Source organism: Apaloderma vittatum, unplaced genomic scaffold (genome assembly GCF_000703405.1).
Source record: "Apaloderma vittatum isolate BGI_N311 unplaced genomic scaffold, ASM70340v1 scaffold6514, whole genome shotgun sequence".
Taxonomy (NCBI): domain Eukaryota; kingdom Metazoa; phylum Chordata; class Aves; order Trogoniformes; family Trogonidae; genus Apaloderma; species Apaloderma vittatum.
Window position 1 is genome coordinate 71,690 of NW_009713219.1, and position 12,264 is coordinate 83,953.

General features: G+C 42.6%; 1 protein-coding gene across 1 annotated transcript in view; it reads right to left on the reverse strand.

Moving 5' to 3' along the window:
* GRM7 (glutamate receptor, metabotropic 7) overlaps window positions 1–12,264 on the reverse strand; it is a 212,102-nt gene that overhangs the window by 50,806 nt on the left and 149,032 nt on the right. The window contains 1 exon segment of the mRNA XM_009868286.1: window positions 9,602–9,741. Coding sequence (XP_009866588.1) covers window positions 9,602–9,741 — 140 coding nt within the window.

Consider the following 12,264-nt stretch of genomic DNA (forward strand, 5'->3'; position numbering starts at 1 on the left):
ACCGACATTATTACTCCCGCCAAAAGTAACCAAACCTGTTAATTATCCATAAAATATCCCAGTAAAGTACTTGTTTGGAATATATTTGCTGACAAAAATACATTAGCCTTGCAAAAAAGGATTTAAGAAGTGATGCGTAGAAGCAAAGGCATCATCTATTTTTAAAAACACAGCGATTTATTTTTTTACCTTCTACTTCTTATGCTACTTACTCTCAGAGCCTAAGTCTGCTTACCTGCCGGCTCTCAGACATTTGAGAGAACACCACTAGATGAAGCAAATTCTGAAGTCACCAAGTCTTCTGCTACACAATTCTTTTTCCATTACAGCTTTTATGAGCTCCTTATATTTCTGGGTTTTTTTTCTATCTTTGAAAAGATATGCAATACATCTTATATGTTCTCTCAGCTCGGTTTCTCTTAGCATTTATACCCCTGCAAACATTTTAGTTTGTGACATTCTTAGACCTGGAGGGAAATTATACCGATGCTCAGAGTTGCCAAAAGCTGATATAGCTTAATTCACTTTGCTTCGCCTAAGGTAGTACAGCTCACCTGGTAGACGCTACCGCCCGGGCGAAACGGGTCAATAACAAAGAGGAAATGACATTTCACGTCTTTAATTCCAAGTCGGAGCTGGTTTTCAGAGTGAGGTGTAAGATTTAACTGCTCCCTTCCTATTTTTGTACAGCGAAAAATCTATACAGAAAGTTCAACTCCCTGAATAGTTTTTAAAAAACCCACCCCACAGTTTTCATGATATTCAAGTGTGACAAGTAACAGCCAGGAAAGGGGCCCACACCCGTCTGGTTCTTCTCTTTGTGGGTTTTGTTCTAGTTCTGCTGAGGGTGGTGACCGAGGGCTGTGGGCACTGGATAGTTTAACTTGGCAATCCATACGCTAAATGTTTGGCGTGAGTGTGTTGAAGGGCACTTGAAGACTCACTAAAATTCTCTGTGTTACAACATACACTACCTAAGACTTCTCTTTTTTCAAAGGAAACGCAGGCACAAACAGGATTATCTGCATTTATTAGAATCCTCATAGAATCACAGAATAATTCCTGATGATCTGCAATGAGTTGTTAACTCTCTTCTGTGGTACAGAAGAAGTGCTGCTAGATTCACGCGGTTACTCTTGTGTACTCCAAGGTTGCGCCCTTATCTGAATAAAAATTATTTACAGCAGCCGTTCCTAAACCTAATGCGTCAAAACCCATCTGCGTTCCTGCAACCCGCGCCGGTTCTATGCCAAGAGCACTTACCAAGTCAGGCTGTAATCGCAGCTTGTGAGCAGGACCTACGTGATTTCAGCCCCGCTGCCTGCTAGCACACAGTTTGGAGACCCGACGGAGGAATAAGGAATTAGCATATGGTCATTCAGCGGGCCAGTGGCTTGAAAAATTCCCTTCCAGTTGGCTGAAAGTTAGTTCTGCAAGTTAAAATAATTAAAGGTGTTCGTGTCGGTCACGGCTGACATGAGCAGCGAGAGATTACAGAATTTAATGACTGAACAAAATAAACAACATCTACTACTACAGTATACATTATAGCTCGTGACATGTTGGGCACAGGAACTCGCCAGCCAAAACATGTAATTGGGATATATTTTAGTAACACCTTGACGTAACCATTCACCTTTACGTTTCTGACTGGATTACATACAACTTGCCCAACAGTGTAACGGAGACGGAGCTCAGCAATTCCCAGCCACAGGCTAAGAGCTTCACAAACAGGCTGTAGATCTTTCTGAAGGACTTTGCATTAAGCAATGTTTATGCTGCAAGAAGATTCCTTCTTACATTGTCCCTCTTCTCTGTGCACAGCCTCGGCTTGCTGTTGCCCGTGGGCTAATCACACATCTGCGTGTACCTTCAGCTGCAACTCGTGGACTTAAACAGGGATAAGAACTGTTCTTATCAAACTTCTTTTGCCATGGTGAGGGTGAGATGCAAACACAAAAGCTGGCTGAAGTCACCAAGTCTTCTGCTACACAATTTGCTCAAAGGAGCATCCCAGAACTTGATATACCATGAACCCGATTATTTTGGGGCAAAGCAACACGTTTCCAAAGAGTGCCTTGAGTAGGCAAGGCGTAGTCATGATGGTGTTGGGTTGACAGTTGGACTTGATGATCTTTGAGGTCTTTGCCAACCTCAATGATTCTATTCTATGATGCTGTGTGTGTCGTTGCACTTGGACCCAGCCTCAGCTGAGGACCAGAGTTTGCAGCAGTGGCGCTTCGCCAGCACAGGCGGAGCAGTATTTCCATGGGAAAGAGCCTGGGTAAAATTACTTTCCAAAAAAGCCAATGAGGCAATAGTGGCTAAAATAATTCTTTTTTTTTTTTCAGCTGTCAGCAACCCAGTTACTTCTGGATACGGCTACACCTCCGCGTATGCCACTATGCCGTAACGCACAGCTAATTAAATCTAAGGGTTTAGCCATTTTCATTAAAAACATAACCGGTGGTAATTTTCAACAAGTGACTGCATCAGCTGAAAGCTCAAGGTTCTGCACTGACATATGAAAATAAAACATACTAATCATGCTCAATACTTACAAATCTTAATTTTACATAACACCCTGACCTCATTTGCTGAATTTAATGCAACTGTCTAACACCTGAATAATGCATATCTCCTGTCAACCCATCAGCTCGCACGATTTCAGGCTCCAGGTTGTAATACAGATGTATTATCTTTGTATCAGCTACTCATTACAGCCTGCATGACACTACAAGAGACAATTTATGTGACAATAACTGAAATGAGAAAGGAAATTGATACCAATTTTTATCTATCCTGATGTGATCTTTGAACCACAATTTTGAGCTTATTCAGATGCTTCAAACCAACAGAAAAATCAAGGATTATATATTGCGAAGGTCTGTGCATGCATACACATTCATCCATCCACAGATACACATAAAAGGCATGTAAACACACTTTTTTGTTCATATATTTGCAAATAGGGGCCTTGTGATTTATATGTTACATGCACAGAGGAGCTAGAACTGACAATGGCATTAATGAGTGTGCTTTCTGTTACCTCCAACCTCATCAAGGTGAAATTGTATAACGTGAAATTTTCAAGGCTGGGAGATGCCAAATTTCTATTTTTAAATTTCAGATAAAGATATTCTTTAAAAACCATCTAAAATTCCCCCAAACAAGCCCATGGTTACTGTGGTGAAATTCTCTCAACCCTTGCTACTTCAAGCAAAAACTTCTACAGTCAACCAGGTTCTGCCTTTTTGCTCTTCGTCCACCAGAAACTGGGGAAATCTCAGGCTTTCAGTAAACTGAAGTTTGCATATACTCCAGAAAGATTGACCTTTTCCTGCAAAACATTCTGAAAAAAACAAATCCACCTGCTCTAAACATGTTCTACTTCAAAGAAAAATGAAAAACCCCAAGAACAAAAAACGAGGAACAGAAACACATCTGAACACATTATTTTAGAAAAATACCATCCCTTGGCAGAATATTCCTGAGCATCAAACTTCACTGAATATTTGCTTGGATCCGATTGCCATTCTGAATATTTTACCAGAAAGCGTCAGGTGAACACAGGTCTCTTGCCAGAAGGTTAGAGATTTAATTACTCTTTCATTAGCTTGCTGTCCGTAACACTGATTTCCAAATTCTCTAACAAAGATATTTACGGCACATAAGTGGATTGGCCTGAACCCAAACAGGTTCAGTAGGTGTTGAAGTGTGCAGGATCTGCATAAATTGCAGAGATGATTACAAAGCTAACAGATTTCTCTTTGTGGGGGGGGAAAAAAAAATTGCAAAAAAAAAAAAAAATTAAAAAAGAGGAAAGTGCATCGTTCCCTGCCTCAGAGCCATCCTGTGATACTCTCCCACCCTTTCCGGCTGTGTCCTCCCAAAGTTCCAGGCACCCTCTTTGCTCCAACAGAGACTCTCAGTCACAGGAACGATATTTTCTTTAAAGAAAGACTTTTTCTCCTCCTAGTTTTCATGCTCCTCTACAATACTGGCCCGAACCTACAGTGAAGAAAACAACCTAATACAGCTCTTTCCCCAGGGAGGACGAGTTCTTAATAAGTACACAGCGATTTCCTTCGCCCCGTATAACGTGAGCCAGGATTTATAAGGGGAGTCAGGTCTATGTGACACGCGTGTTTATGGGACCATATTGATAATTATCAATACTATTAATCTCCTAAGCACTTGTTTGGAAAGATTGCAGCCATCTATCACTTATTGCTGGAGGAAATTAATAAAAGGCTAAGGAATTGCTAAGCAGCCAGCCTTGCCGACGCTGCGGGCGAGCGGCTCCGTTGAACGGGCAGTCGCGCCTCAAGCTGCAGGCTGCTTCATGCCATTGAAAGATTTACAATTCAACGGCACATCTATACAACAATACAGATCTTCCCGTTTATCTCCGTGCGCAGTACGCTCAGGCATCTTTATGACTCATTTGTTTCTGTTTGCAAACAAATTCTTTAGAGAAATGTTTTAATTTTATCCAGAGCTCGCAGTTAACCCTGTCTGATGCTTTGGAAGTGAACTTCCAAGCAAGCGAGAGCTACCTGAAGTCTCTACAGTGCAGTAGTAGGCAGGACATGATAAAAGGGCAGGACACGATGTTTTCCATCCACAGGGAAGGATACACCTTCTTCAGCCCGAAAAAGAACCCAAGTGCCCAGAGGCAACTTTCTGAGCCATAACACTGAGCCGGAAGCACACAGGTGACAAGTTGGAGATGCCAACGCAATTAAAACAATGTGATGTGCCCCATGCGGACACTAATAAGCTAAAAGTACAGCATTAATTAGAAGATTGAACTCAAAAAAAGCCCCACATGTTAGCTGGCTCTAGGAAGATGTCCCACTCTAAAGATTCTATAAACCTTTCCATTACTTGCCACGACGAGGGTGAAGATGAAATGGGGCACGGCATCCACCATGTGCCCCGATGGCATCCAAATCAGGGCTAAACCACCCACGCTGAAATCTTTAAATGAGCTCAGCCTTTCAATGACCAAATGAGGAAAGCAGGGTAGAGATGGAAGAAAAGGCCAAAACTCTGGATTTTCAGTCAAACACAAAACCTCACTTCAGCGATACAAGAGATTGAACCTCTAACACCTCCCAGTCCAAATCAAATAGCAGTCTACTTACTGGGCAACACTTTTCCATAAATCACGTTTTTAACAAAAATTAATTAACAACAAGACTCTCTTTACTTTACTTTTCTGCATAACTGTTGGGAATTTCTGCATTTCTTGCCATCATTTTAGAGGAAAATTTGAAGGAAGGAGAGCACATGCATGCTCTGCCTGTCCATATCAACTTCTTTCCTAATAACTTTCGAACTCGCTAACCAATTCGAAGCCCATTTGCTGCAAGCAGAGGCTTCTAGTATGAGGCTGCAGGATTAGCAAAACTCAGTGGATTGTTAGAAGAAAGGTCATAGAATCACAGAATCATTAAGGGAGGAAAAGATCTCTGAGATCATCCCCAAGTGCCACATTTACATGGTTTTCTAACGTCTCCACCCAACAACACTGAGCATCCCTCTCGCCCTTTGGGTTCAGCCAGTCAGCCAACTGGTTGGCAGCCGTGGAATTCCAGGGCAGCCACAGTACGGGCTGTGGCTCATCCAGCAAACGACACAGGGGTGTGGGAGGGAGGCTGTGGCACTGCAGAGAAATTGCAGACGGCCATGGGAAGGAGTCACAGCAAATGTGATGGAGAGTGCTGCGGCGATAGGGCATACAGAACACAAATCCTTGGAGAAATAAGATCCAGCAATTTCACAGGGATCGTTTTCTTTCTGGTTTTTTGTTCATGGTTTTTTTTGTTGTTTTTTTTATTTTTTTTATTTTGACACTTTGGAAATACTTGCAGAGGTTCTGAATGTGAAAAAAAATAATAAACCTGGGACCTGCCGAGTTAACTCCATATAAAAAGAACGAGAAGCAATATCATCGAATTTCCCATGAGAACCTGCACTTCCTCTGAGAGTGATCCATTTCTTTCTCCTTCAGGCACAACAGTTCCTCCAGGAGATGTGTTTCTGGTTTTGTCAGGCACCTCAAACCCTTAGAAGCTGCATTCAGAGAGGGCAGCCAGGGCTGGGAGCTGGTCAGCCAGTTCTTGCATTCCTACATTGCCTGAGCAACCGCCAAGTGCTTTACAGGGACCAGCAAATAAAGGCAGGCGTGCCAAGAAGACATCTATTGTTCTTGGATCTCTGGAGGACGTGGCATGAAGCAGAGCAGGGAGAGTTAATTATCCTTCTAAAGTTCAAAGTGAAACACAAGGCATGAAAGCAGAACCTGTCTCCTGGCCACTCTGCCTTCCCGATTAACAGGGTCGTGTTCCCACTACTTCCTTTTGCTTGAACAACACGGGCATTAAAAACCTAGTTATTGCTGAAGTAAAAAGCCTTTGGAAAGCAAACCAACCAAAAAAGCAGCTGGTACATGGCACACCTCCTTTTCCCCATGGCAGATTCCCTCCTCTTCACTACTGGCACTTTTGGCTTTTGAAACACATTAAAGCTAAATACCATCAAAATAGTGCTCATCATGATGCAACTGCCTTGTAGTACACAAATATGCCCCCAACACCAGCTTACAAAAATACAGTCCTGGTTTCAGATGCTGATATTACTGTGGCCAACAGCTTTATTATCTGATTGCATGAGCTGTATCTTTGCTAATCAACAGGCTCTGGGGGGTCACAATAGAGGATTTCAATAGGGATGCAGCTGGCCAAATTTCTGATCCTAAAACTCTGGGCAAAGCATTTCAAACTGGAGGAGGACACAGACCAGAAATATTGCACGTTAAATCTGCATGCAGGGGGCTGAGGAGGGGCTGACAGAGCCTGACATAATCTTCATAAAAGACAGAGAGAGGCAGGAGGAACTCATCCACGACCTCTTACGGGAGGCAGGTGGGCATCTCGTAATCACAACTTCACTGCAGGGAGAACGAAGCGCTGCAACACTTTTTCATGGCGTACTGGCCAAGCTATTTAAAATTAGACATCTGCTCAATTTATCCTTGCGTATGTATTTGCAAAATACAGCCAAACCATTACTCAGTCATGCACAGGGTACCAGGCAGAGTTGTGCTGGGTTGCTTGACATCAGGCAAGCAGAAGAAAATTTGGTCGTCACGTCAAAACTACGTGATGCCCCAAGTTTGCCGCAGCAAAAAAGTCATAAAACATCTTCTTGGTTGTTGACCAAATTCTGACCTCAGAGAAACATAACTCCAGGGTGAGTCAACTGCGCTCAGTGGAGACACTTGTCACACGGACTTGCTAAAGGGAGAGCAGAGCCTGGCTCCTGCATGTGGAGGGAGTGGACGTCTGCCTCCACCCAACGCTCCTGCCAGACATAAAAAAGCAAAGGCGACAGCGAGATGTGGAGAGGCAAGCAGGACAGAGAAACACACAGTCTCAGGAACCTCATAAAACTCATGACAGCAAAAAGAAAACAAACTGGTTTATTGTATCTTGACTTGCAAATGATGCTAAAGACCTCTTAAGCTTATCTAGTGTCTTATGCAACAGAGAAACATAAAAAAGAAGTTATTCTGTAGTTTTACATGGAGAATTCTGGTACGGCTATCAAGATTAATCAGCACTGTGCCCCCCATACTTCTGCCTCTCACTCCAAAGCACTGTGAGTGGGAGGGTGATGTGTGCCAGTGCTGATTAGACCGACGACAGACTGAACAGGAGCGCTACTTCCAGGAAAACAAAATGGAAAATATTCTTGCTTCTTCTTTGAATGAGGACAATGACAGAGAAGAAAATATTTACTCACCTGTGACGATCTCTGGCACTTATTTACCTACTGTTTCCGAGATCTGGAGTGTTGTTACCATCAAGGCCTGCACAGTAGGGCAGAAGGAACTTTTTTCTAACTGAGGCAATTCAGACACAGAGAACTAAACGAGACTGCCCAAGGTGACAAGTCTCTCGGAAAACAAAGCATCACTTCAGCATTTTCTAAATTAAAATTAGCACTTTGGCCAAACATCCTTTGGGTTTCCTCTCTTGTGTTAGCCTTAAAGAAGAAAGAATTGAGGAAATGTATCCCAAAGCGTCATCTCCACAATAATTACTGAAGACAAATTGTACCCTTTGGTTGTTTTTCCTGGGATGTATTCAATAGCAGTTATTTTTTTGTGGTTGGCTATTTTGGGGAATCTTTGACTTCTCGAAACTCCACAATTTTCTTCATTACTGCAAGAAAATACATACAGAGACTATTATCACGGCGATGCTAATCCTGTGTGAGAAACTAGGACCTGTAAGTGAGTAGAGGTGAAGTTAGTGAGAGAATCCCAACTACTGATATAACCCTGTGAGGACATGAGGGTGAGGAAAGTGTGCTTTTCATGGAAACATTTAACACAGCAACAGGAATACAAATCAAGTTCCATCAATATAGATTTACATTTTAATGAAACAGGACATGCAGTTTACATAAAGAAGGATTTACTTAGTAAAATATTAATACTTTTTGCTAAAATAACTGTAAATTACAAGTTAATATTGTTTTCCTTAAATTGAACATCAGAAGTCAAAAAAACACTGACAGAGCACATAGCAAAAGAAAATGAGCTCAAATTCAAGACCTAAATACTGTGGCCAATCTGAAAGACTGAGCCCTCCGTAACCCCCATTAATCACATCGTTTAACAAAAGACATGAAAATATTAAAAACAGAAAGGATGGACGATGCTAGGAGAGGGAGCTGGTGTAACCCTGGGTGGGAACTTTGACAGCGAGAGGAAAACCCTTTTTTAGCAACTGGCATTTTGCTTTTATTCAGGCTCTGTTGCTGAAGAGTACTCAAACTGAACGGCAAGCACGGTCTTTGTGCTTTAACAACAATCTACAAGGAGTCCAATAACTATGAGGTTAAACTGGCACCACTTCTCCATGAACCTGAGGCTCAAGCAACTTGCACAAAGTCAAGCAGGAAGCCTGAACCCAGATCTCCAGAGACCTGTCACAGACCATCCTCATATGGAAGCGACAAGACCCTCCAGCAGCTTTCTCAATCACCAGTCGTGTATTCTTCAACCGGGAAACATCAAAGTATCTTGAGGGCCTTTGATCACCTGGTCTTACTGCCTGTTTTTCTCTCGCTGTCGTTACAAAAAGGCCACCTCGTTCATATGGGTATCTTTGCCACACGCTTAAAAGTAACATCGGAAAAAGTAAGCCATGCAAAAAACATTTAGTTTCAGCTTTTCTAAAATCAGGCAAAGTGAAAAGCATCTGCAAATGAAAGACCATTGGTTTCAAACTCCAACACACTAGTGCTTCATTTCCTGAGTTGGCAACTGTGGACTTCAGATGCACAAAAAGTAATAAGATTTGCATGAACATCGAATGTCTCTATTAGTCTGAGGAACTTTGGTATTCACGGTCCAGAGAAAAGGTTGCAGGACAGAGTAAAGGAACATAATAGAACACCCACATTGCGTAGCTACAGAGAAACAGTGAGGATCCCCATTAAATTTTGCAGGATGAATTAAAAACCAGCATTTGGTGACTATATCTGACAGGAAAAGAGCAAGCAAAGAATAAAATTGACTCACGTTGAGCTGGAGGTCATCTGTCCACTGGCCGATGAGGCGGTAGCCCGGGGTGCTGGTGTTGGTGGTGTGGTACTGGAAGATGTCGTAGCGCCCCGGGGCGTCACCGTTTTTGTTGAACATCACTGGAGTGCCAGCACTGCCTGGGGGAAGGAAACAAGACAAAATCCAACCAACCACCACCCAGACCTTTGTAATATCCTTTTTATTTAGTCACAGTTGAGGGTTTTCAGCCTCGCAATGTGTCTCAGGGAAAGGTTATCTATCACCTCCACCATCTAAAAGGGATACTTCAGGACACAGAGGCATCATCCCAGCCCTCTTCCAGAGATTAACCATCACTGCCCAAACTTCCTGCCTAAAAATAAAACAAAGCAAGAGTAGATCAGTCTTACTTCACTCTAGCTTTGCACAAAGCAAGAAATATCACAAGGCTTTTCTTCCTGCCCTCCAGCCTCCCTCCCATCTCTCTTTCCTCAGGGAGTTCTTTAGTGAAAATCACTCCTGTGAATGGAGCCTCTAAATGATTTTTTTCGCCCAGAAAATGTTCCATCTGCTTCTGAGAGATACTGCTGTCAGAAGTCAGCCCAGGTCTAGTGAATCTTGACTAGCATCCAGAAATAGCTTCCTCCTCCACAATATGTTCTTATTCCCATCAGCAGCATGCAGTCGAGATGGAAAAGAACAGACCAAGCTCTAGGAAGACCATTCCTTGTCTAGTCCCTTCTTGACATAAGCTGAAAAGGATCTTGCTCAGGAACAGCTCAGGATCCTGAGTTAACTTTATTTGCCAGACACTGAGGTGACAAACACCGGGAAAGAAGTGCAGGGATGCAACAAGGCAAGGACACCCCCAGAACCCGTCCTTTGTGCCCAGTGCTGAGCAAAGCCGAGCAATGGGATGGACAAATTCCTGATCCCCAGGCGAGGTCTCACCACAACACCTGCGTTTTAGTTACTGCAGCATTTGATGTGAACCCTTTTTTGGAGGAGAGAATTCAAAGCAGTGATGCACTGCCTCAGATCTCTAGGCGAAAACTTCCAAGTGTGACATTTACTTTGAGACGCATTAAAATAGGTTTCAGTAGGGTAGAGTAATATTGTGTCAAGATTGAAGATTATGACAATACTCCAGCATATCTATATTCAAAGCTTCCTCCTCCTGCGTAATTTTTTTTCCCCTAAAGCAATGAAAAAAAATCTCTCCTGTTGTAGCATTGAACTTTAAGATTATGGTTTTCCTCATGATTCCCACTCTTCATTGAATTCCAGTGAGTGAAAAAAAAGATTTGAAGGAGTGAATTAGCATAGTTTCCATTCTAGCTCTGGTAAAATGTTTCCTGTCTATCCTACAATCCTCTGAGATCAGATACAGATTCAATTCAAAGACAGAAAATCTCCCGCTGAAATCTCCCCTTACCGGTTCCTTATGAGCACTAGGCTGATATTTAATTGTCATTACAGATTAATGTAGCCAGAATACATTCACAGTGAAAACACTTAAAGTGAATAAGAAGAAATGGCTGTAATTCCTAGGCTCCCTCAAAGTCAGCACAAATGGTAAATGGGATTTAGCTAATCACGACTCTTAAAAGGCTGTATATTGCGAGTTAAGCTTGGTTTTGTCAGAGCTGACAAAAAAGAGTACAATTCAAGCTCAAGTGAAGCAAGAGGGCACAATGCAGCATTATCTGCTGGGTCACCCCTGGAGGCCCCAAAGGCACAGTCCCTCGGGATAGCGACCTCAGGCATGGATACCTGGTCGGCAGCAGCACGCATCTGCTGCTGTGCTCATGTGCATGGTCACACACGTACTAAAATTATACAGGGAAAAGCTGCGAGAAATCTGGGATCTGTAAGGGAAGATGAAGAGCCATAGAAATGCAAAGAACTTATAATCTCAGGTCACATGTCAAGCAGAAGTGTCCTGTCTCCTGACTTTGAAGTTGGAGGAATTGGACTCCCGGCCAAGGATCTGCTCGGTAAGTGCAAACCTTCTTTAGCTTTGGTGTGGGCTCTTTGGTGCTCTTCTTGTACCATCTGTCCGTGGGCACCTGTCAGGCCTGTTTTAAATTGCTACAGCATTTCAGCCCCCACTTGCAATTCAAGCTCCTTCGTGCGCTCACGAAAATAATAAAATGTATGAAAATGCCATTACAGAGAAGAAAGAGCATTTTCAAAAATGACCCCGTTCGTTATTTCACTTCTTGATCTTCTAACTATTTAAACACACGGTTATTTGGCTGTTTGATTAGGTAGGATTTATTTTCCTTCTATTAAGATTTACAAGAATTTTGCTCAGCCCCAGCAGGCCCTTCAGAAACGGAGCCTTAGCCTCTAGACTGCAGCTTCTCGCTCATTCAGAGGCTATGACAATTTAATCTTCAGTTCCCAACAATAAACTGCCTTCGCACCACACAGACTCGGGGAGTACATGACACCTTTTCACCTGCAAGATGCATTAAAAAAAAAAAAAAAAAAAAAAAAAAAAGACATGATCTGACCGAATTTGTAGGGTTTCAAACTCTTAACCACCACGGGACAAGAAATGAATTAGTAGAAGGACAGGGCGCTAGACAGGTGTAACTAGACAAGATGTTTCTTATTATTCAGTTCACATTTACTGGAGTTTGAGGACCTGAAGGGCTCCTACGAACAGAACCTTC